The sequence below is a fragment of the Poecilia mexicana genome, unplaced genomic scaffold (genome assembly GCF_051168715.1).
Source record: "Poecilia mexicana isolate PSO_F unplaced genomic scaffold, ASM5116871v1 scaffold_21, whole genome shotgun sequence".
Lineage (NCBI taxonomy): Eukaryota > Metazoa > Chordata > Actinopteri > Cyprinodontiformes > Poeciliidae > Poecilia > Poecilia mexicana.
This window is the reverse complement of record NW_028263390.1, coordinates 12,976,925-13,003,230: the sequence shown is the minus strand read 5'-3', so window position 1 is coordinate 13,003,230 and position 26,306 is coordinate 12,976,925. Positions and strand designations below refer to the sequence as shown.

General features: G+C 39.1%; 2 protein-coding genes across 2 annotated transcripts in view; one reads left to right on the top strand and one right to left on the bottom strand.

The window, feature by feature from the left end:
- The window catches only part of LOC106905637 (protein tyrosine phosphatase non-receptor type 14), a 39,670-nt gene extending 31,040 nt beyond the window's left edge, over window positions 1–8,630 (top strand). Inside the window, exons 14-20 of the mRNA XM_014970596.2 lie at window positions 30–1,256; window positions 2,943–3,083; window positions 3,849–4,067; window positions 5,487–5,615; window positions 6,321–6,555; window positions 6,660–6,823; window positions 7,022–8,630. Of these exons, the coding sequence (XP_014826082.2) occupies window positions 30–1,256; window positions 2,943–3,083; window positions 3,849–4,067; window positions 5,487–5,615; window positions 6,321–6,555; window positions 6,660–6,823; window positions 7,022–7,150 (2,244 nt within the window). The 3' untranslated portion in view covers window positions 7,151–8,630. The remainder of the gene's footprint in view (window positions 1–29; window positions 1,257–2,942; window positions 3,084–3,848; window positions 4,068–5,486; window positions 5,616–6,320; window positions 6,556–6,659; window positions 6,824–7,021) is intronic.
- An 850-nt stretch (window positions 8,631–9,480) lies between these two features.
- Window positions 9,481–16,882, bottom strand: LOC106905710 (N-lysine methyltransferase SMYD2). The gene is made up of 12 exons (XM_014970710.2): window positions 16,309–16,882; window positions 15,231–15,294; window positions 13,739–13,849; window positions 13,572–13,632; window positions 13,193–13,317; window positions 13,025–13,092; window positions 12,450–12,552; window positions 12,046–12,156; window positions 11,689–11,809; window positions 11,272–11,446; window positions 10,233–10,341; window positions 9,481–9,832 (listed from the first exon to the last, which is right to left on the bottom strand). The coding sequence occupies exons 1-12, from the start codon at window positions 16,476–16,478 to the stop codon at window positions 9,752–9,754; spliced, it is 1,299 nt and encodes a 432-aa protein (XP_014826196.2). The 5' UTR covers window positions 16,479–16,882; the 3' UTR covers window positions 9,481–9,751.
- Window positions 16,883–26,306: the final 9,424 nt, after the last annotated feature.

The following is a 26,306-nucleotide window of genomic DNA, read 5'->3' as shown; positions in this document are numbered from 1 at the left end:
GTAATCTGTAACAATTGTTGTTATTACAGATTAGCTACAGTAAGCCAGTGTCCCATGGGCACCATTCGGGGGGCCCAGCCAACAGCCACGGTCCATGTCATTCGCCCTGCATCAACGGTGTCGGAGAAAGCAGCGGAGATGTTGGAAGCTCAATCTCCCACACTGTTAGCACACCGGAGCTTGCAAACACCAAACAACAAGGAGCCAGCATGGGAAATTATGCAGTTAATGCTAATATGCTAAGAAACCATATGTCAAGACCTCCACCACCGTATCCTTCTAGCTCTTTCCGCCCGGCGACCAGCACGCCAGACCTGGCCAGCCACCGGCATCGCTGCATCGGTGGCAGCAGCCCAGAATTGGTCACCCGCATGGTGCAGCTCTCAGTCAAGACCTTCCAGCCGGACAGCTCGGCCGTGGTGCATCAGTCCCTGCAGGAAGTTAGTGAGCCTTTAACTGCAGGCGCTAAGCACCACTCCGCCCTGGACAAGAGGCACAGCATGGAGTTCATCAGCAGCATGAGGGGAGGCGGTATCGAAGGCTTGGCGATGAAGGGTATGAACACGGCTCTTCATCGGAGGAATACTCTCAGAGAGCAAGTGATGCCATCTCAACCTCAGCCCCAGCCGCAGCCGCCGCCTCAGCAGCCAAAGGAGCTTCCCATGCAGAAACCTTCCCAAAATGCACCTGAGGCTGCAGCGGCGCCTCCCACAGGAGTGGCTTACCAGCATCAAAAGACTCTGTCCAATGCCACCATGCTCATACACAGCAGTGAGAGCGAGGAGGAGGAGGAAGAGGAGAGGCCCGAGCTGGATGTTCAGATCCCAGGCCTCAACGACAACATCAGCATCAACGCTCAGTTCCAGGCGGCACTGGCTAAACTGCCTAACAAACCCCCTCCGGAGTACCCGGGCCCTCCTCGAACTAACGCCGGCTCTCAGATCCGGGGGCCCAGTCACAGCGCCGCGCATCACCACAACCACGATCTGACGCCACACTGCAACCAAGGACCTATGGACCTGACTCTGACACAAGGTGTCGGCGGACCCGTGGCTGGGAGTGGTGCCGGTGGGGGCGGGACGCTGACCAGAGGGGATCAGAGCGGGGTAAACGGAGCAGTGCTTGGGCCGTCCATTTCAGAACCAGACCTGACCAGCGTGAAGGAGAGGGTGAGGAAGGAGCCGGTGAAAGAGAGGCCGGTGTCCGAGATGTTCTCGTTGGAAGACAGCATAGTGGAAAGAGAGATTGCTCAGAGGGTAAGAACGTTTTCACTTTTCCTCACATTGCAATTGCAGCTAATGCATTTCATTTGGACTTCACATGTGAGGCAAACAGAGTGTGGATTGTCGTGGAGGAAAAATGTTCATAGTTTCCATGATTATTTGTGCATGTTTTGAACATTTGCATTCAGCCTAAGTAAGTCACTTACAGCTGTTAGGACTGAAATCTTTGCCCACTCTGCAAAAAGTTCAAGTTCGATCAGATATGCTACAGATTCTCACTTAAATATCTGACAGGCTCATTCTAAAAGTTTTAGGGCTTTTGCAGTTTTTGAAGGTGATGAGTACTTGGAAAATGATGTTGATGTTAATTGTGGACTCAGCAGGGGAGAAAAAAAAAGTTTTGTATCACTTTACAGGATTCATTCTCTTAGTAATTCAGTAAAATAATAATGGTGCTGGATTAAGAATAGAAAAAAAACTGCTTTTATGACTAAATGCATATGGTCATACTGAGAACTTTCTTCCTCAGTTGCGTTTTTCTATGGGCTAACTGATGGTATCATTTAGAGCACAGGTGTCAAACTCCAGTCCTCGAGGGCCGGTGTCCTGCAACTTTTAGATGTGCCTCTGCTGCACCACACCTGAATAGAATAATTAGGTCATTAGCAGGACTCTGGTGAACTGATCTACACAAGGAGGAGGTAATTAAGCCATTTCATTCCAGTGTTTTGTACCTGTGGTACATCTAAAAACTGCAGGACACCGGCCCTCGAGGACTGGAGTTTGACACCCCTGATTAGAGTCATGCTTTGAGGTCCTTCATCTTCCACAAAAATGCAAATAATTTGTATTCGTGTGTTATTGTGTCTCATTATATTTGCATTTCCAACTGTAGTTAGTAAGTATTTGTTATTTAGGCACCGACTCGCCTTTAATTGGACAAATGAACTCGTCCTGGTACAGATGTTAAACGATATCATCTGTTGTCTACTTGCTGGTTTCACAGCTTTTGATTAGCAGTAATCTAGGTTTCAGCACACAACAAGGCAGCACTGGCCTTTGAAAATCCCTGCAGGCAGCCAGAAGCCTGTAGAAACCCCTTAGATTATTTTTTCGAGTGGGGCGTTATCGACCCCACGCCTGAATCCTGGAATGGATTTAATCGCCTGTTGGTGACAAACCATTCTCTGTACGACTGACCTGGATGCAGGTTTAGTTTGAAATTCTCTCTGAAAGGCTTTACTCCTGTCCAAAGCTGCTCACACATATATCTACCTGCTGGCTTATCTGATATGTAGTGGTACCCAACCCCCCGACCCTCAAACCCCCTCAAGCTGTTGTTTTGACTGTCCCACAGAGGATGAAGGGGGCGGGGCTGTCTTGATGGCTTAACAGCGTTGCAGATTAGGCAAAGTAATCCTTGGTGGAAGGAGGGACTGTGCAATGTTGCTCAGAGTTTGACAAAAGTGGACGAGCTCCTTGTAAGAAAGGAAGCTTCAGAGGTAGGTGGATAAAATAAAGAACAGACATTTAAAAGTGTGTTAGTAAAGATAAATATGGGCAAAAGAAAACGGGACACATGACTGTTACCGCAGGATTCGATCCGTGGACTGGCATTAAAACCTCCATCCCCAGTTCTGGTCGTACGCATGTGCAGACAGAGGTCGCTTGCCTTTGCCGCCAGTAACCATGACACCTGGATTTTCTTCTCTCTTGAAGACGCTAGAAAGACAGAAGATGTCCGTGGACTCCTTGAGGAGGCCCCTGATGATGGCAGCGCTGAACGGCCTTTATGTGGCGAGGATGCCCGTCGCCAGGAATCAAGCTGAGGAAGGCGCCAAGTCGACGTCAGACGAACGGGTAAAATCTCTGCTTTCATCAGAACATTGTGATGCGTCTTGAAGAATTAGAATGATATCCTTCATGCTGGTTGAGCTCCAACAAGATGATTGGCAGCCAATGTCACAAAACTTCATTCTTGCTTAATTGACATCATTTTGCAGGAAAACTTACTCTGCTTGTGTACTTGGCTGGGAAACCAAATATTTGTGTATTCCTTTTGAATCTCAGTTATGCAAATATTTATTTAGAAGAAAAACGTGACTGACATCAAACTCATTCAGCCAATTATAAAGAGCGCCAAGCTCAATTTGAAGCATTTTACACATTATTTTTGGTAAAATTTTTGTGTACCGTGAATCTAAAATTTCAACTCGTTATTCTGTTTGCTCCATTTTTGATTTGGAGGGCTGTGAAACCCAGTTTTTGTCCCAGGCTGTTGCCAGGCTAACGGGGGCAATCCCCTAAGTGGGCTGTGGAACGCGTGGCACGGTGCAGCTTATCGTCTCTGGGCTGGCTGCTATGCAAAGAATGTGACCCAGCAGAGTGTGAGCAAGAAAAAAAAAGAAAGAAAAGATATTCTGCTAGTCATATAGACATGACTAGCCTAATAAACAGCTCAGCTGTAGACTTCTACTTTGCTTTCAGCAGTGGCAATGCACTTTAAATGTTTGAAGTTCTCCGATACCAATGGTCTTGCTCTGAAATGCTCGGGACTTAACAGCCTCTTTGTTATGAATGGTTTGTAAGAGGGTAACCTAACCTCTTCCGTCTGATCACCTTCAGTGTGAAACCTTAGAGCTGAAGCTGGAGGAGGACCGGGTCTTCACAGAGTACGAGCAGGTGCCCAAGAAGAGGACCGACTGCCTTATCACCACGGCAACGCTGCCCGAAAACGCAGAGCGCAATCGATTCCGCGACGTCGTCCCGTACGAGGAGAACCGGGTCGAACTGGTACCCAACAAAGAGAACAACACGGGCTACATTAATGCCTCACATATCAAGGTGCGTTCGGTGCATCGGTGGTAGATGGGGAAAATGGTTTTAGGGGAAGATTGCAGCAGCCATCTTTACGTGACACCACTGTTACATAAAGATTCCCCATCTGATGGGAATCCCTTATTCTCAGTGCCAAAGTAAAAAAATAAAATAAAATTCTGCAGTTCAGCAAAAAGTTAACTATTTTATTATTTTCACATTCTTCAGGTGTTAATCGACATAAACAGATGAGATATAGCTTAAGCATTTATTAAAAAAAACTTTTTAAATATGGTTTTGACATGTGTCATCCTCCATATGATTCGCTTGAGACTGGTTTTCTGATTTTTCATGTTTTAAACAGTTTCATTTTAATTATTTATTTTATTATCTTTACTTAAGAGTTTATCATCTTATTTTATTAATAGTTTAATTCATCATCATATTGTTTTTATTATCTTACTTTATTTCATGTTCTGTCTAACTTTCTTATTTGTGTTTTTATCTCGTTCTATTCATCATTGTTTATTTATTATCATACTCACATACTACTGTAGCCAGCACAGCGAGCTGACAGAAATCAGAGCTTTCCAAAGTGTTACTTTGTTTCTGTGTGAGCCGTTTTATCCTGCTTTTGCTCAGAAAGGCTGTGGGGTGGCACATTATGTGTTTGCTTTGAGAACAAGACATCCTGAATTTGGGTTATTTTAGTTTTTGATATAAACAAATGAATACAAATCCACACAATGAAAATTGTTGCTTTTAAAAAAAAAAAACATTCAAAAATCAAGTTCATCTGTATAACTTTTCGGACAACAAAGTCAAGCCCCTTTGCAGCACTTGTATCATACGTTCTAAACTAAGTAAAGACTTAAAGTTAATTAGTTTTCTACTCCGATCAGTTAGGTTTTACTTTGGAGAAAAGTGTTAAAAGCAGTCATTGCTTTCAGAACTTTAATCCCTCCAAGTTCTTGGAATTACAAAAGAATGTTGTCCAAACATCTTAAGCGACTTGAGTTGCCCTCATTTTTTTCAACACTGAGAAAAATAAACTCAGTGTAGACAGCAAACATAAACAACCGTTTATGTTTTTTTTTAAATACACCTAATCAAAGGTGCACCTTCGTAACCTCTGACCTCTCTACTAGTAAAAATGTCTATGTTAAGTCACGAGGTTGTCAGTTTTGCTTTTGTTTTGTGTCTCGTTTTATTATCGGTAAAGGAATTAACAAGAGTATAAGATAAAGACAAAAAAAGACCTTGGGTTTGACTTTGAACTCCTTATATTGCCCTCTAGTGGTACATAAGGAAACTGTCAGTACATTTCACATGTCTGCCAATTAAGGGTGTTAAATTTATTCTAATCTAAATAAAATTTTAAAGACATTGAAATGTATTAGTTGTTCTAATTCACTCTTATTGGATTTTGTCTGCTGTTGTTCCCAGGTTATGATTAGAGGGGAGGAGTGGCACTACATTGCCACGCAAGGCCCACTGGCCAACACCTGTGGGGACTTTTGGCAGATGATCTGGGAGCAGGGCGTCAACGTCATCGCTATGGTTACAGCAGAGGAGGTAAAAGCACATTAAACCTTGAGTTTTTTTTTTTTTTTTTTTTTTTTACATTTTGACACAATCTTCAATATATTTCATTGGTACTTGTTGTGATAGACTGACACAAAATAGTGAACAAATGTAAAACAGAAGGATGTGTTGCAGATTTTTTTTACAAATTAATAGATATTTTTTGTTGCAAATTAGCTCAAGATGGCTAGTCAGCATGCTGGAAGGAAAATACAAATTTTCAAGTCTTGACACAGATTCTCAACTGAATTTGAGTCTGGACTTTGACTGGACAAGTCTAACAAACAACTGAATAAACTATTTAAGTCGTATTTAGTCATTGCCCTGCTACAGGATGGAATTGCTACCCAGTCAAGTCCTTTGCAGTCTCTAACAGGTTTTCTTCCAGTATTCCTTTTCATGTTGTTTCATTCATCTTCCAATAAACTCAATCCAGCACCCCGACCCCTTCAAAAATATTGTTTTACAGTGCACAACTAATAGTTGTCTTGTTGACCAATTGTCCAGCATGAGCTGTCGTCTCTTGTCGTGTCTTTTGGCTTACCTTATTAATTGCCATTGACAAGAATATTATCGATGTATTAGTTTTGTGTTTTGTTTCTTCAGCACTATGTTTGTTATTGACTTGTGCAAGAGAAGGTTACAAATGACCGAAGTAAATAATTAATACTCTATTTTCATCAATCTTTTACCCAGGAGGGCGGCAGGTCCAAGAGCCACCGTTACTGGCCCAAACTGGGCTCCAAACACAACTCTGCCACCTACGGCAAGTTCAAGGTGACCACCAAGTTTCGCACAGAGTACAACTCCTACGCCACCACGGGTCTGAAGGTCAAACACCTGCTGTCCGGCCAGGAGAGGACGGTTTGGCACCTGCAGTACACCGACTGGCCTGAGCAGGGCTGTCCTGAATATGTTCCTGGTTTTCTCTGTGAGAGGACTTGTCTTATTGTCAATACTTTTACTAATCAATGCCTAAAGACACCACCTACTAAAACACCCATCTTCTCTTCTCTCTCTCTCTTTTTTTTCCAGCCTACTTGGAGCAGATTCAATCTGTGAGGAGGCACACCAACACCATGCTGGATACCTCAAAGAGCCTTAATCCTCCAGTGGTGGTGCATTGCAGTGCCGGCGTGGGTCGCACCGGCGTGGTGATCCTGGCTGAGCTTATGATCAGCTGCCTGGAGCACAATGAGGTGTGTAGATGGTGGCTGTAACTAAGCTGCTGTCGGTGCACCAGTTTCAGATTGGTGGAAATAAACCTGTGGTGTATGAGTCACCAAGGAAACACATTTAAAAAAAATATGAGGGGCGTCAAGAAACCTAATGGGCCGTTTTATGTATCTCTTTTCAATGACTTAACATCGACCTCCATCGTCTTTGTTTCCTTTTAGCCAGTGGAAGTTCCCACCATGTTGTCGGAGCTGAGACATCAGAGGATGCTGATGGTGCAGACCATCTCCCAGTACAAGTTTGTCTACCAGGTGCTCATCCAGTTCCTCAAGAACTCACGCCTCATCTGAGCTGGACTCCTCAGTGTTCAACTACGTAGACGATGAAATCGGTACTTCCCAAGTTAGATCTAGAAAGTTGATGAGTAGAAGACACAGAGACTCGCTGAGCTTTCTACTAAGCAAGTTTGTGTACATTTTAGTGGAGCTTAAAGCAAACTCCACTCAAAAATGTAACCCCCCGTCCCTCCTCCAAAATTAACCACTTTTCCATATCATATTCAGATTTAGCTCTTTGTTTTTCCCGTTGCATCTCGATTCTGTTGTTTTTCTGTTGACCATACATGTAACTGCGTCGTCTCCATGTAGGTCAGGTGAACAGGCAGCTTATTGCTTTGAGCGTGAATGTGGGAGATTTCCTACCTCCTACATGTTTCTACAACAATCTTAAAAGCCAGTGTTAGAACCTGCAATATGCTGCATGAACAGTAGATTGCAGCAGTATTACTACTCTAAACTACATTTTTACTCTGTTTTGCCAAATTGAGTAGAAGTGTTCATTTGTTTTCAACACAATAATGATTAATGCAGCAAAAAAGTGTTTTACTTCAATATTGTAACAAGTGTTTCTATTTATTTCTATGAAGACTGTGGTCACCTTCACTTTGCCATTGGCAGACATGCTGTTCTTCTGAACTTGTCTTAACCTTTTTTTGTTCTGCTTTTGGTGAAACTTTCCTGAGATTTCTTAAATTTTCATGTGAAGATTTGCCAGCTAAGACGTTTTGTGTGAGCTTAAGCAAATACAAGAACATTTCAGAAATAATATATTATGTTTTGTTAAACGTTCAAGTTTATACGTTGTAGTGCTTAAATTGAAGATAATTAATGGTTTTACAACTGTGCCTTATTGAAATGGAATTTGTTGATTTCTTAAAAAAAAAAAGAAAATTAAATTAAAATTTGATATTTAATTTGTTGCTTCAAAATCTCAATCGCGTTGCTTTTTTTACTCTGAACAAAATAAAAGGCACAATACATCTTGCCAAGAGAAGAAAAACTGCTACTTATAAAACCCTAAACCCATATGTTTCTGCTTTTAAGCTAACTATTACGCTGTACAAAACGATCATGTCCAAATATTTTATATAGTTTGCTTTTATTGACTTGGTAACTTTAAAATACCGAAACATAAACTATGCATGCATTTTTACATTTCATTGTATATATTTTAGTATGTGATCTCAGATATGTATAAGCTTTATAAAATGTTGACATTCAAGGGGTTTTTTTTTGTTGCACTTCTTTTCTATTCAACAGTATTTTTGTCACTTCATTCCAGTTTGTTTTTATATTTAATTTCAAAAGAGAACGTTCTGTTCTCTTTTGTTTTGGCAAAAAAAAAGAAAAAAACCCTTCAAAATATGCTTCAAATTATATGTACATATGTTTCTGTATACGCATTTTGAGTTAATTGTTTGTTTTCTCTCCCCAGACATGTATTGAGCTCTTGTACTTGCTTATTATGCAATAAAAGCATTATTTTCTTTAATTTCTGAGGCCCTGAAATGAATTGTGACATTATTTGAGTTTTATCTCTGATTTATTAACAACCTGATCCCTGTTGTGGGGAAAAAAAAGAAATGGTGAGACATTCATTCTTGGACTTCCAAACATGTACAAAGTATGAATTTGTAATTTCAGACAAAACACGATTGGTTGGTGTAGCCTTGTTCTACACACAGACCAGCTACTGCTCCATTATGTGATCTGAGCATGAACTGGATATCTATCTATCTATCTATCTATCTATCTATCTATCTATCTATCTATCTATCTATCTATCTATCTATCTATCTATCTATCTATCTATCTATCTATCTATCTATCTATCTATCTATCTATCTATCTATCTATCTATCTATCTATCTATCTATCTATCTATCTATCTATCTATCTATCTATATAATTTCATTAATTACATATAAGTAACTTAAAAAGTAACTTAAAAATATATTCAAGTTAACCATGATGTAAACAGTAATAAAACCTCCAAAAAATATCAAGGAGTTAAACTGAAGTCCAAAGAAAGAGAGAAAGTGACATTTAAATAATGTGCATTTTGCCATGAAGTGTTCATATGCTTACTTCTACACATACTTTCACAATCTTTTTCTTCTTGTTGTTTCCATGCTGAGGGGGTATGAGTTTAAAGAAATTTCTCCGTCGTGCCTGCTGCTAGCATGTGCTTGTTCTAAGTCAAAATTAGCGCTTTCTTCAATTTTGACTTCTAATGATTCACTTCCTACAAAGGGCCCCCTGGTGGTTGAAGAAAAATCCACAGAAAGCCGCATGGTTCAAAACGTGGGAAAAAAGTAGTACGGTACTAATATTGATGTTAATTCTTTTTTCTTTTTTTTTACATTAAAGAAATAATCACAAAACAGTTACGCCTGGAAAAGTCACTTTAGTGAAATTAGTGTGGTCTCTCCATAACATGGTATACAGCTTACATAGCTGCAAGAGACCAAATGTACATATATTGTTTTGGAAAAAATCCTTCATCCATCCTCCTTCTTCATGAGCAAAGTAAAAAAACAAAAAACAAAACAAAACAAAAAAAAAAACTCACAGTTCTGTGAAGCTCAGATCAAATCAGTCCCAATGTTGACTTCACTTTTGTCCAATCTCTTTACGTAAGTCTTTGAGGAAAGGGTGATTCTTTCCATGAGCCACCTCCATTATAGCCATCGCCTATCCAACAAACAAAATATTTGTTGAAAGTAATTCACATAGATGTATATTTTTAACTTGTGACAGCTAAAGTCAGCAAATTTCCAACTGTATTTTCTTCGTGTCAGGGTTAATTTAGACAACAAAACATTCTTATCACAGTTCTTGCCAACAAAACCTTTTCCTCTCATCAAAACATTCAGGTTAAACAGCACAAACGCTTACATATGCTGACTAACCGACAAAATGAGACAAAAATGCTGATGGTAAGTACAGTTCAATCAAATCTGTGACCAAATCTCAATGCACAGCGAAACTTAACACTGCTTTGTGGAACGATCGCATTTACTATTTAACTCTTTGTCAGAAGAAAACAACACAAAATGCCAATTTATGCAGAGTTTAAATGAAGCCATCTTACCTTCTTGAGAGCACTGATGCCCTCTGAGTTCCTGTCCATATTTATGTAGATTCTGCCCATCTTCAAGTACATTGAGGACACATTCAGCGAGTAGGGCGGATAAAGCTTGCTGTATCAGAGAAATTTACAGAAATGATTAATTAAGCTACAGGAAATAATCTTTTAGCATATTTATTTATTTATATGGTAGTAAAGATTCTCTTATGGCCAGGTCTAGAAGAACTGGAAGAAATAATGAAGAAATATTAAAACTTGAAAGTAAAAGTCTGTAATATCTTTAATTTAGATTATGAATGTTCTAAAAAAAAACAATAAGAAAAACAAAAGAAAGATTTTTATGAAACTTGAAGAGAAGTATATATTTTAGTATATATTTTATGTACATTTTCTGATATGAACAGAAAGTGTTTATTGCCTACAAGAATGGAAATTACAAAATAAACAAAAGCACAAAACCCCTCCTCAATCCACTTTAAAAGCCTATTTACAGTCTAAAACAAAAATGTGATTGCTTAGATTAAAAATAAGCTGAAGAAGAGTGTAGCTGTTCAAAACCAAATTACTTTACAGAGCCCTTGAATAGTACGTTTTGTCAGATTAAAAGTAGATTCAGACTGCAAAGGTTTATGTATTTATTTAGCAGTCCAACACTAAAGTGTGAATTCATTGGTAAAGGAAAATCTCTTCAAAGATTTTGGCCTCCACATTTGCAGATATGATGATAGTGACTAAATTGAATTCTACAAGCAATTGATTTCCTTCCTCTTCACATTTTGAGACCAATTTGTTTTGGTCTCTGACATTTAATCCTTGTTGCAATGCAACAAAAAGCTCAAAAGGCATGGACACTTTTTCAAGGCAGCGCAGGCTGTCCAATATAAAATTTAAAAAGGACCCCTGCAGGTAAATGGTTTGATTGAATAATTGTAATGTCAATTTAACCATTCACATTTTTAAGCAAGAAAAGAAGATGGCTAAAACAAAATTGCACCAATATATACAGCATATTACCACCTCTGGACTGTGTGTGTTTTGGTACCTGTAAGGTTTGAGGATCTTCTCGCCGTATCTGATAGCTCCATCTGCATCCTGCATGTAAATGCAAACCCCCATGGCCTGGTACATCATGTGGAGCATGTAGACGTTGAAGTCATCAAAGACCGCTCCCATTTTCTCCAGGCTCTGCTCACATATGTCCAACAACTCGCTAGGAGGTGCTACTGAATCAAGGATGCATACACACAGGCTGAGCTCAGGCTTCACAAGAGTCTTTAAAAGTTTTTGTTTAGCTCTTCCAGTTTTGCCATTTTAAAGGAAGGTGTGCATCGGTCATTTGTAAATATTATCAAGGACATTAGCTATTAATTCAGGCAGTAAGTTTTTAAGATGCATGGCAATGAAAAAAAAAAATGTTTCTGATTTAAAAGAAAATAATGCTTCTTTGCTGAAAAGATATCTTTGACATGTTTTAGAGCCCTGAATTCCCTGACAGTGTTCCTGGCGTAGCGGATCATGTTGTTGACCACGTGTGGCTCAACTGGATCTCTCTGCTTGCGAATTTTCAGCTTTGCCTTATCCTGTGGATGAATCATGTCAGAAAATCTTCATACAATTAACAAGGCACAAAAGACATCCATGTGTAGTGCTCTTCACATTGTTAGCACCCCTAACAAGTCTTATATATAAAACTAAAACATTCCCTCATAAAATTATTACTGTACTATGAAGATTTTAACATATCGTTACTAGGGGTGCCAATAAATGTGGAGGGGGCTGACATTTTATTTTGCATTTACTTTTCCTAGTGTCTTACTTTGGACTTGGTTTTGCATTCCAAGCAATCACAGGTGAAGTAATAGCATTCCCTCAGCCTGTTGTTTCGATCATCTGTTGGATAAAGGAGGTCTATGTAGCTGATGAGAACCTAGTGGAGATTTAACACACACATTTACTACAGAGCACGTTCTCTGTCCTTGAAATTATACTCTTTATTTGCTGCCCTATAATCACCTAAAAATATAACAATATGAACCGACCACCTGCCACACGACACTTTCACCCTGCTGCCTTGAAAAACTCACGAGTGAATTTCCACTTACCTGGCTGAATATTTTCTAGACCATAAAAAAAAACAAAAAACAAGCATTCCCCACACGCTTGATGCAAAACTAGAACAGGACGTGACCCCCTTTGATGGCATTCATGCCTTTTCCTCACTTCATCTCCAGGTTTCATATCCTGCACCGCCCGGACTTCAGCCGACGTGCCGTTATATGTTACTATGACGCTGGGGAGACAGCTGTGGTTTATAAGCGCCACACTGTGGGAGAAAAACAGGTTGGAAATAACAGCTTTAATTTAATCCTCCTCAAGGAAGCTGAAACTGGTGGTGGAGACATAGAAACCTCCACAGATTTATAGTGAAGTTCTGCAGATTGTGAGTAAACATTCTTGTTTAGATGTGATACATGTGGCAGTGTTGTTATTATTATGATTTTGGACGGCCAAGAAAACAAAATAGAACAATAAATGTGGAGTACAGTACAGTCATTTTTTGGTGGATGCTAAAATGATCTTTACCAGATTTCAATACAGTAATGTAAATTTTTTTTCTGAAGACACTGGAGTGGTTTTCCACTGGTGTGAAGGAAACCATGTAACAAGCACAAGACCAATAAATCCAATTCAGCAATAGCCTCTCCAGTTTTGCCTTTGCATTTTTTTGCCACGGGTTTACTATGTTATAACAGCATTTCACGCTCCTTAGCATGCATATGAGGCTTTGTTCTTACTCTGGATAGACTGCAGTACCAATGTGGGAAAGTTCATCATCTTCTATTGTAAAACCATTACAGGCAACCTGTTAAACACAGACCATCGGAATAAATTAAAAATAAGAAAAACGCTATCTGCTCACCTAAATCAATAAAACACAAGGAATAAATAAGTCTTTGTGGTACCTGGGAGTAGAGTGTAAGCAGGTCTTTGTGGTCAGGCAACTCCAAATGCTTAGGGTAAAACCGATGGAGGGCAACAATGTCAGTGTCGGTTCTCTCTCTTTTTTCATTATCTTCATCCTCTAAATCTGTTGCAGTGAGGTAAATATTTAAATTTTGTCACAATTTAACTATACATATACTCGTACAGTGTATTATAAAGTCTTTATACCCGTAGAACTTTGCCACATTGTGCCGTATTTGTAAAGTAAATATTTGTCAATTCATCTTTTCAAAATATTTCAACCTCTGCTGCATTAGATAATGGAAGTAAAAGTGTAGTTACAATAAAAAAAAAATCCTATAAGCTCTTTATCAGTATGTAATAAAAGTTTTTACTCACGCGACTGCAGCTCTTCAATGAGCAACATCTTCTCCGATACACATCGCTCTTTCATCACTTTCTGATTTGGGATAAGCACATTTGACATAATGTTACTGAAAAACAGTACATGGTTGAAACAGTTAAAAAAATCCTTTTTTAAAACAAATTTTCACATTGAGACCAACCTTCTTAGCAAGGATTCGAGCAACAAGGCGGGTCGTGTCTGACGGGCACCAGTTCTCTCCAAATGCATTCATAGCTGAACACTCCAGCTTGTGCATGGCCCAGTCTCCTTTCTTCACATAAAAGCACATGAAATACCTTATGCTTGATCAGTGAACAAAGAAAAAGTTTCAGCAGGTTTATCTATTTTATTTTATTTACAGGAATGCTTCTGCCAGCTGTCTGACACAGAGACACAGTCTTTCAAAGTGCCTTAATATTAATTACAGGAAATAATACTCTCACCCATCAAAGCACTTTATATTCTTTGGGGAACTGAACATCATCATCCAAATAGAAACATCTCTTTGGAGTAACTTAATGTATAAATCAATACTTAGACTGTTTCTGCCATTCTTTTTATATCCTGTTAACGGTGCAGTCTGCACTCTCAGGACTTTATGACCCTCTACTCTCCATCATCTGTCCCATCAGACCTGGGTAAAATGGTCATCTAATATCCTGACCCCTCAACAGCAACACCTAAAACTCTCCAGCTTATTCACTCTTTTGAAATTCATTCTCAACTCACTATTTAAGTGACAGACATTTGTTTCTTGGTATCAATAGTCTCCCATGTTCAGTTGTGTTTTAATGTGGTTGTTTGCATGCACAAATCCCTCAAAAAATGAGACTCTGGTTCTCATTGAGGCTTGCCCATGTGAATAAATGTGTAATAGAAGATAAATAAATTTAAAGAAAGAAACTTTCATTTTAAAGGCTGCAGGAATGTTGCTCTCAAATATCCAGTTTATTGCTCACGGGGCTGCTGGCGTACTTTGCAGCAAAGAAGATTAATTTTATATCAACAGAAATATTAGAAATGTGTTAACTTTATAACTTTAGAACATCTTAAGCGACCAGTGGCCTCCCAGTGTATTCTGACATTCAACTTAGTTGAAGTTGAGTTCTTTTTGATTTACCATCATCAAGACATAGTTTAGCTTGTAGCTGGATTACAGGAAAAGACTATTACAAACCAAAGAATAACTTCATCACTCTGTCGCTGATTACTAGATGCAGTCCCAAAAGTAAAAGAATTATGCTAAAAAGTAACTTGATATTTGACCATCTGTTTAAGTCACAGAATGGAAACGCAGATCCTTCAGGAGTTGAAGGTTTTCTGTGTGAAAAATGGTCCAAAGTCACAACTGAGAAATAAAGGCAACCAATTTCTCCTTTCTGAAGTTGTCATCAGGTTTTTGTGGGAGGTCTTAAATAAATTTCAGTAAGCACGTTTAAATCTATTTTCCCTGAGCTTATTCCATTTGATCACACAACACACACATCATCCTCTGTAACCTCTGTGATGTCTTTGCAAGTGTAGCCTGGATATGTTGCTACAACCACCTGGTGATAATTTCTTGTCAATTGTACCTTTTAAAATGTATTTAATTAGAAAGTTGTTGACATGTTCAATGCGTATTTTACCCACTGTGTCCTAATGTTTCCTACCTGGCACTTTGCATTGCAGTAAAAAGCTTTCTTGCACTTCCCGCATCTTGCCAAGCCTTCTTTCCTATAACAGAAAAGGTTTATTAGAGTTTGGAAGGCATCCAAGTAGAGACAATTAAACACTATCAAACTCCCAAAGAAATAGATTGGTTGAGCTATTATTAAATTGCTCATCATATGTCATTTGTTGACAGTTTTTAGGCCGTTAATCACTTAAAACTAGTCAATGAACCCGTATTTAAGTGATTTATTTGACTGCATCTGATTTTTGCACTGTATCAGGCTGCAATGAGTGTTTTGTATCACAACCGTTTAAATGTCATGCCTCGTGGACAAGAGCAAGCAGTTGCTGGTGGCCTGCAAAAGAGTTTTCAAGCATTCTGTGGTATTAATAGATCTGGCCTCAAGTCGGACCAGTTGTCTCCGTGACATAGAAACAGCAAAGCAGTCCAGATTTCTGAGACATTTTCAGTGAATTAACTAATCTGTGGACATGGTGACATACATGCAATATATAATGTATGTTCACGAATTACCAGGTTATAAAACATTTTGTAATGCTTAGCAAACTGACTGCTGTCAACTTTTTTAGTTACAATATGTCTAGACTTCAAATAAGTCAGCACCAGTACAAACGATTTGTTCATGTGTAGAACTTTACATCATTGACTGGCTTTTGTTTTAAATTAGTTTATGGGCCTATGTGGACATATCCTGACAGAACGACTTCATCCTGGGAAAATGTTGTAACTTATATATATGGTGGTTTTAATGAAACAAAAATACATGCTGATCGCGTTCTCATATTCTGTTACAATAATGAAATTACCATCATAGTAGTGGATTTGGCATTATTTAGAAGGTATTTAGCCAGATAAGTAGGCCATATATCCATGTCACAGAAGGAGGAAGCACAAGCAGAACTAAAATAGATTTTATGCTGTGACAGTTTCTGTGGCTCTGGTAGATCTAGAGTTACTGAGTTAAGATTCAAGTTTGAAGAGACATGTCCAGTTCTATTCATTCATTCATAGTAATAAATAAATACATTAACTGTTACATTGGGCTTTTTTTTTACCTGGTGAAGCAGAATTCACAGTAGTTGCCTCTCTCTTCGACCGACAGCACATAGGAGTATGGTGGGCTGGAAAACAGGAGCTCTCCGACTTTAAAGGCCTTGGTAACCCGGAGTCCTCGTCCCTTCCCAGGACTGTCGAACTTCTCAATTCCCTCAATGAGACCGGTCATTGCTCTGTAACCCTGGCAGCTTTCACTACTTTCAGTGTGAGCCTGGGCTTTGTCAAGAGGAGTGGGGTGTGGCAGACACACTGCTGTTAAGTGCTGGCATGTCACCCTACGCTGTTACATTTTTAGGCTTCGGTAATGGCTATGATTGTACCCCCTAGTGTTGGAACCAAATTTACACATTATTCAGGGGAGGCCGTTTAAGGATTCTACAATCAAGTCAAATCAATAGTCTTATTAAAATACTTAAATCTCACTGAGAAAGAGAGAAAAAGAAAAGGGAAGAAAAAGACAAAGAAGGGTAACAAACAGAAAAAAGGAGAAAGAATGAAAGAAAGAATGAAAGGAGAAAGGAAGAACAAAAGACACTTTATGCTACTCTAGTAATTTTCTTTTATTTCTTAGCTTATGAGGTTTTCATTCTCTGTGCTTTATTGTAGCCGCATTTTACTTGCGAAAGTCTTGCAAAATGAATTTAAACTGGTTGTGAGATTCTGTCTTCGTGGTTGTGTCTAGACTGTGCTCCAGCTTATCTGAGAGTTGAACTGGGTTTGCAACTTATCAGCAAATACTGGCTTTTTCATGGGTAGAAATGTCAGGGGAGGTGTGTCACTGACAACTCTCTCTCTTAAAATACTTTATAGAGCTAAATAATGAAAACAGTAAGGCAAAGCATGTACTTATATTCTTAAGACATATTACACAATCCCTGCTTGGTCCTTAATAAGCAATTTGTCAGACTAACTCACTGTAGACATTAAGGACATAACAGAGTCTATGACCCTTTAAGGAAGAGGAGCAGTGCACCATCTTCTCTATGCTTAGCAGGAAGTGTGCATTCTACCCTATGAATGTAATCAGTGGCATGGAAACCATGTGAATGCAGTTAAGTGAATCAGGGCCAGATGCTAGGAAATCAGGACTGAAAGTCTTGGGGAAAGGTGAGTAATAACTAGAATAAAAATACAAGAATTATATAAAGTGGATGTATGAAAGTCTACAACACAAATCACAATATAAATACGTAAAGAACAGAAGACAAGTAAGAACAGGGAATCTCAAAATAAACTGAACTAAATATGAAACAATATAAGTCACATATCCCCAAATAATCACAACACAAAATTAGAGAACTAAGAATCATGACATGCAAGTCGTGTTAATCTAAAATCTCCTTAATTAATTAGCAAATAAGTTAAATCAAGGTATCAAAAATTAGGTTTCTTTACTCATACGGGTGATGTTTTTTTTTTTTCCTTAAGTCAAAGACCCAGGATAAATAGTGGATAGTGAAAACAATGGGCAAGTTACTGGAAGAAAAACAAAATCAAAATGAGGAAGGAAAAACAGAATTCAAAGAAGTAGAAAGGACAGATCGTATATCTATCTCCAGATGCAATAAACTACAATAAAAGTTCCTAAACCTTTTTTTTTTGACAACTTAAATGCAGTAATCATTAGATTTTAGTAATCTAATGTGACAGCTTGCTCTTTTAGTAATCTAAAATATAATGATTTTACATAAATAAGCCTATACCTAGAGGAATTAAAAATGTTTGACTCAGGTTGATTTTCAACCTGGATGAATGAGTTGAGAAATACAAAAGAAAACGTCGCACTATTTAACTATGTACCACCACCTGGTGGTAGATGTCTGTACTGCAATACCAATTTCTCAATAACATCTGCAGTGATTGTGGAATAGTCATCTAATTACGTACCTTAAATATTAATTATATCTAGGTGGATATGTCAGCACCGCAGTTTTTGGTGACATATGCATAATACCGAGATTTTTATAAATCAGCAAACAGTCAGCAGGAAAGATCAGCAAAGTATGGAGAGCCCTGTGGTTACATTCAGGCGTCCACTTTTGTCGCATTGTGCCATCATGTGGCTGTTTTTTGTAAGTGCAGATAAAATTGAATTTAGACCAAGGGATCACGAAGTCTAAAAGAAAATAGACAGATCTCAGTTTTATTATGAGACTGGCACAAAGTGAGTTCTGATATCCCCCCCTCCAAACCTCCCACAAATTTAGACAGGGAGGGCTTAGGTCAGGGACTGGACCTTGAGTGAATTGAAATATTTTATAATCAACCAAAGCAGACACATTACAGTGCATGCCTGTGCACTCTCTCAAACTCACACACACAAACACATAGTGAAGATTTGCCCCTCATCTGTATCTGAAGGCTTTATCCAACCTTGCCCCAGATTTCTGCGATTTATTATAATTCCATTTTTTTTTTTTTTTGGTCTTTCAATCTAAAGATTTGTTCCTCCCTGTTTTTTAATAACATGCAAGCAAGGGAGGCATGTCCCAGGGAGATTATACTGTCGTCTCTGGCGTCTCGTCTTGATTACATCAGAGGAACCGGATTTGATTTGGAAGAAACCCCCTTGTTTTAGTGCCCGATCTCTTTAGACCTCCCTGTTGTGCCGGGTTCTTGCTTTTTCACAGACGAGGGGGATGATCTTGATGAATATGATCTGAACTAGAGGGAGGTAGAAGGATTAGGCAAAAGGATTATAATTTCCAGTGATGAGAAATAATAAGAAAACAATAAATCCTAAGTAGATTTAGTTCTCAAGAAAACCCTGTTAGAGTAAATCAAGAGAATAGGAGACAGGGACAGAGAAATTAAATGGATCCTGAATCTGGTCTGGGAGAAGATCAGTCCCTCTTTATATCTTGCAAGCCATAATATGATTGAAGTTCAACTCAAATATTTTGTTGATTTAATTTACTTGAAAATTATTAATATTACTTGACTGGATTTTTAACTTGAACTTGAGGTGACTGTGTGAAAAAAAAAGCTAAACCTGTCAAATAACTGATCTGATACACAAATTAAATGGAGAAAAACTTTTGTTCTGCTGTTCTGTTGTTGTTAAAACTTTTCTTGCTGTTAAAGTTAACTTTCACAACCTTAGAAAGGATAAAGAAAGACGACCCACAACCAGACATTAGGTTCACTTCAGCTTCTGGTTTTGGCCTTGTGGAAAAGGCAGGTCCTTATCAACATTTCTGCTGCTAGGGTGAGGAAAACAAAATCCAAGGGCACCAATCAGTCTCGTTTATAAATGATAGATGGGGCAAACAATGTAAAGACAAATTGGGGCCTCATCTGCATCAATGCTTGTGAGTGGCAAAGAAAAAAAAACTGAGCCTAAAAGCAAAGCTTTTGATTCACTCGTCTGTTTATGTTCCACACCTCACCAGTGGTCATGGGTGGAAAGAATGAGATCCTGGATACAAGTGGTTGAAATCCTTCATAGTTGGTATGAACTCAGCTTTATGGAGAGGGTTAAAATCGCCATCAGGGGGAGTTTGCTGTACAGTTGCTATATCTGAATCAAAAGAAGTCAACAAAGGTGTTTGCATACCATCTTCAGATCAACAAGCGTCTTGGTCGCCTCCTGGATAGTCTAAAATGTTTGACACCCTGTTTTTTTTTTTTGTGATTTGGATAATGTTAGGGAACTGGTTGACCTTTACCAGTTCCCTAATATTAGGGAACTGGTAAATAGTTACTATTACCAAAGTTTAAAGCAACACAAACAAAACAATTTCCAGCACAAAGTAGCACAAATGTAGCACAAACATCTTTAGATTTGAAGAACTTTGCCAATAATTCATCACCACCTCAGGTAAAGATTCATCTCATAGATAAACCTATAAATAAAGAGCTTCACTGCTTGACCCAGCTCTTTCTGAACCAGAGAAGAAGGAAAATATTCTATGAGTATACGACTGTATATCAGGGGTGTCCAAAGTCGGTCCTCGAGGGCCGGCATCCTGCATGTTTTAGTTCTCTCCCTGGTTTTACACACCTGCATTAAATGATGGCTTATTAGAAGGCCTAAGCAGAACATTGACTTGCTGCGGAGATTGTTACTAACACTAGGGAGAGAACTAAAACATGCAGGATGCCGGCCCTCGACTTTGGACACCCCTGGTATAGATCTTAAAACTCGTAAACCCCACTAATCAATTCTGCTCAAATCCACAGCAAGAACAAGAACCACACTACTCCTTCAGAATCTGAGGTTTTATAATTGAATCTCTTACGACATCATAAAGAAAGCTTTCCCTCTGAAACTGAGAAGAGTGAGCCCTCCGTAGTTAGAACAAACTCTTGGTGCCCTTTCTTCAAAACTGGGTCCACTGCCTTTCTCTCCTGCTCTACAAGAGATACCCGGTGCTCCATGAAACATTAATGAAGCAATCAATTGCATAACTTTACTAGACTATATATTTAATATTAATCTCTATGTGTAAGAAGTGTAGATGACACACTCTATAACCCTCTTGATAAAAACCAAACTAAAAATAATAGCCTTCAACAAATTTAACCCTCATGGTTAAATTTTATCTTCCTTCTTTCTCTCCTGCCCATCTGAGTGCCGAGGCCCAGTAAGAAACACTGTGAATGTATAACTCTCGGCCAAACTGAGTGCTGATGGATTGATACAGAGCACCGCCACATTGGGGACCTCATAAAACAGCTGCTGCTAATTCCTCTTTGCCACCAGGTCATAGATGAGGGCTGAGTGTGAAGTCCAGAGTGGTTAAAGATCTCTGCTTTTGAACTCAGACCTCTCCACTTAATGTTGGTGCTAACCAGGGGTCAGGAGCAGGGCAGCTCTATGGAGATGGACAGTACTGTGTGTTTCCATTCAAGTGGAGAAAGTAGAGACAGCGTAATTGATGAGGCTGAGTTGTTTTTATGAGTGGACACATGTCAAGACTGCACGCCATTGTCTCTGCATTCCTCCAAGAAGAGCCAAAGCGTTGCACACATTCCACATTCTTCTTGATGAACTCATTGACTCTACTGAGACAATGTCTAGCATTTCTGCTCGGCCCTCGTTGGCTGGTTAGGGAGCCAAGCCTTAAGCCTTAACCCCTCTGTCTCCACTCCTGGCTGTGGGGGGAGAGCGACGCCGCACGGCCGTCTTAGCCCTGTGGGCTTTGCAGGCACGGAGTCTCATCTCCCACTGTTTATCCATGTGTCTTTGCTTTGGCTTTGGCCCTGTGCTGTAGGCCACCGTGGACTGAGTGGGGTCCTTGCCCTGTGTCACCCACCTAAGCTCTGCTTTCACTGGAGGGCTTAGCGCCTTACCCTTCGGCTGTTTTATGAGCAGACAGCTGGGCTAATCTGTCTCCCTCTTCTGTCTTTCCCTGTCTTTTATTTTCCTTGGGTCTTGCTTTGTTTCTTCTTTTAGCTCCTCTCTGTTTTTGTCTTGTCTGGTCTCATATTTTTTTTTAGCACTGATGGAGTTTTTTTTGTGTCATCTCAACAGAGATGTATTCATAATTCGCTCCAATTATTATATTTTAATAAAACAGCATTCCTGCACTGATTTAAAAGACATTGTAAACATTGAGGATTATCTATTTATTATTCTTATAGCTGTACTGTACATCTGATGGGGGAAAAGAATAGAAAACAATGAAGAGGTCTACCTGAGACTTTTAATGCATATTTCCTCATCTTGGTGTAACTTAAAATTTTCATCCAAAGAGCAAACAAAGAGGTAATTTTTTTATTACTGCTTTAGTGTGTTGTTTTTATTTTAAGGATGTTAGGCCACGTATCTAAAACATTAAAACATAAGTCTAGGGTTGCACCGATTGCAGTTTTCTGTCCAATCGCCAATTACTGATCTTTTTTACCTGCTGATTCCGATTTTGGCCAATACCAATTTTTTTGTTTGTTTGTTTGAAATGCTGCTCAATCGGCAACAGTGGTGCAACTATTGTTAACTGTAGACATAACCTGGTGGGTCGATCTGCCAGTCAAATCTTTCTCACGGGACAGCAGAGGACAGTGGCTGACTTTTAGACCTTTGCTGAGGTAGATAAGATCGGTGGATAAGATTGGCTTCGCATGTAAAAATTGACCTATCACCGATCTCCAAAAATTAAGGAAATCGGCACCGATAAATGGCTGGCAGATAAATCATTGCACCTCTATATAAGTCAGTTTGTTCTCCTTAATGTCTTATCAACATCTTACCTTGATGAGGCATATATTGGAATAATTAGGGTAATGAGAATTGATAAAATTTATGAGTGGCCCTCTTGCTAATATTCAGGTTTTGAAGTTTGCCAAAAATCAGATGTATTGCTACTTTGTTCTCCCACCCTTTTCTCCTCCTCTCCCTCCTTCTCTCCTTCTTTAAACTCTTTTCCTACTCTTCAGTGTCCAGCTAAACTTAGATGTGACAACAGTTGCAGGGTGACGGCAGCGGCTAAATGCGATCAGAACAATAGCTTCCTCCTTCTCCTCCTCTTCCTCCTTTAATAGACTGCCATTGTTTCCCCCCCCCGACTATTGCTGTTTCAGGGAGTTAGTTAGCTATGCTAATGAAGGTTGGGCTTGTGTGGGTTTAGTGGGATGGGATTTGATGCTCTTTAACTGGGCACTTCTAGAATAGAGAGGCGATCATAAGTGTGGCCAGGCAGCTATTTGCCACCAGTCAAATGTCACGAGCGTGTTGATGTAACACAGCAGTGGAAGCACGTAGAGATCTGCTGGATTTCCAAAACGCTTGCCCGTTTTATAATCTTTCATGTGCAAAACAATAAACCTCTTGCTTGCACACTGCACCGAATGCATCCCCAGGCAAAACCCTTGGAGAGAATAATTTGAGTAAGACAAGATGCAAAGACGACGGTTAAGTATAGTGCAGTCAGTCATCCAATCAGTCAGTAGGTCTGTAAATAGCCAAGCCGATGGCTCCTTTGAGCTTTCCTCTAAGAGGAATTCTCTTTCTCCTTGGTGTATTAATAGCGCCTGTGCATTGTTTCCTACAGCAGCACTCCTCCAATCAAAGGAAGTTGGCCTGCCAAGTATACAGTTATTTTCCTTTGTCCCTATGTTTAGCAGGCATGTAAGAGTCAGATATGTGTGTGAGAGATACTGGATGGATGAAGGTACTTTGGGGCTTTATGAGTAAGTGTGTGCATGGTGGTGGGGATTATCTCAGGATGTCTGTTTATTTATGCCTGTTATCATATATGTACAGTGATACATCCTTACATTGTCTGGATATGTCTCTCACTCGGTGTCTTTTTGGGTAAAAGGGCGGTGATTTGAAAGAGTTTTTTTTCACACACTACATATGGGAATTACAAATAGATTTACAGTGATGGTTTCTGAATGCTTTTTATTGGAGTGAGATGCTTAAATGTTAAATGAAGCAGTCATTTCACTGTTCCGCAGAGTGTCTTGCCAAAATATGACGGTAAGCCATTTTCTAAGTGGAACAGGCTTCTGAGGTATTTAGATTGTAAATATGTCAAAACCTTAACCTAGAGACCGACAGGGGACACGAGCATTCAGACACCTTCACTTTCCAGAGTTGGCAACAATCAACACCAGTTTACTCTGTAGCTGCTCTTGGAACACCTCCCGAGTGAATCAAACAGGAACGATTGGACACAGTTTAGGTAAAGTGTGTACATTCAGTGGAAAAGTTCAGAATCTCTCTGCTAAACAAAACAAAACAAAAACAATTTCTTGACTGCCCCTTTAGAGACATTACAAAAGTTAATTTATCTCAAAGTATTCACATTTTCTGATGTTCAAAACCACATGTCATAAGGTGAAAAAATGAGGAGGACACTCAGAAATGAATACAAGAAGTATCCTGTCTGTAATAAATTGGGTGACTTCTGAGGGTAGTTGCTTTCTCTGGGGTTCATTTCCACTTACTAAACTTAAATCCACACATTTATTTTTAGATTTTTGTATTTAAAAAAAAACAAACATTTTTTTTACCAAAATTCACAATTTTGTCCTAGTTTGTGTTCGCCTACCAAGTATTACGGCAATAAAAATTCTCTGACTTTTATATTTCACATTTTGTAGCGTGACAAAATGTGAAAAAGTTGAAGAGTAAGGAAAACTGTACGCATGTCCAAGTACATTAAAATACTCCGATAAGTCACCCAACACACACGCTCAGTCACATTTAATGTAAAACACACTCGGTGACACGCCGGGTGAGGCGAGCTGGTCATCAGGTGGCCAAGTGGTGGCGTTGAGGCATCATCAGTCACTTGGAGTCAGCCAGTGACTCACCAAGGACACAATGGTATTAGTGAGATTCTCTGCAATGTGACAGCTTGCTCTGGCTAAATGGTGTAATAATCTACCCCTCCTCTCGCAAACCTCCAGCACACACACACACACACGCACACACACATACACATACACTTATGCATTTGCCTGCTCCTCCTGCTTGTTTGCCCTCCCCATACCAACTGGCACACACAACATTGTCTTAAGCTATAAAAAAAGATTTTTACCTCCCCCCCTTCCATTGCGGTAATTATTGAATTAATGCAGATGGAGAGAGACATCTGCATGTTAAAGTGTTGGCCTCTCTCTTATGCACAGCAGATGTTCCCCTGTCATTTGCTCAAATTACGCCGCTTAGATACAGGACAGAGAGCGAGGGAGATTCAGGAGGGAGAGAAAGTTACTCGCCAAGGCGACATTGTCTTGCAGTCCTCCAAAATATCTACTACAAAACAGTTGTTACAACTGTGTTTTAAGACAACCCCTGCTTCCTCTTCTTAAACGTTACTTTAGGAGAGCTGTAAATGCTCGTTGACAGCTTTATTATGAAGACAAGCTGATTTGAAGACTTTCCATATTCTATAAAGCCAACAAATGCAGTTTCGGCACTTCAAGTGTCTTGAAACCTAATGTAATAATTTAGTAATTAACAAATAAACAACCAAAACAGGGGAGTAGTATTACTTATGTGAGTTATAGATTTCATCGAACAACAAGGTTGGGTTTTTCAACCCCAAATAATTTGGTTAAGCTAACAAATGAGTAAGTGAAAGGCTCACAAAAAGAGGGATGCCATAAAAAAATTCCCATAATCTAGTTTACCAAAGAGGGCATTTTTGGGTAAAACACATTTTAATGATTGCATTTTAATGAAACAAAACAAAAATCATGCTTGATTTATAATGCATTGTAAAATGCGTCCATATTTAGTATATAAACTAATCTCTTTTCAAAGTGTTTAAATCACCTTGCACAAACAATTTAGCAGACAAAATATTTACAAGTATGAATATCTTAAAGCAATTATTCTGCGTATCCCAAATCCAAGTTTTTACTAGAACTTTATGGACCAAAAAAAAACAAACAAAAACAAAAAAAATCAAAACAAAAAAAAAAACAGATAATGGATGAAATCAGTTCAGCTTTAAATAACTTAATAACTTATCTTAGATATGAAATGCTGCACGTATCTTTTAAAGTGTCCAAATTATACTGTATCATGTCAGAAGTGTTCTTATTTATAGTTAAACTGAGCAGCTGACCGCTTGATCTTGACTGCAGAGGAGGACATTATAATAAAGATGAGGCTGAAATGACAATATCCTCTTGAAGATTATCTGCCGATTATTTGAAGCAATGTCGAGACTTGAAAAGAGGCCGTGTGTGTGTGTGTGTGTGAGTCTCCGTGAATGTAGGAGGGTGTGTGTCCCTGATGAAAGATAACCAGGGGACCTTCTCCTTGGGATTATATTCCAGGTTGGTTCAGCCTCATCTCCCTGGATTATGTTGATAAAAACATTCTTGTATTATATTTCTGTGCTTATTGTATTAATACTCTCAGGCAGTTCCCTGAAAAAGCTCCGTCCCACGCCTGCTCTAAGGTAATCTTCTTCCACTTGAGCTTTTAAAATGTTTGGAGGGGGACTGCTGTCTTTGTAATACCTATTCTCTTCACTCTCAAGGTTATATTTGTCATTTCTCGTTGTTTGCTGTCAATTATATACATTTTTGATAA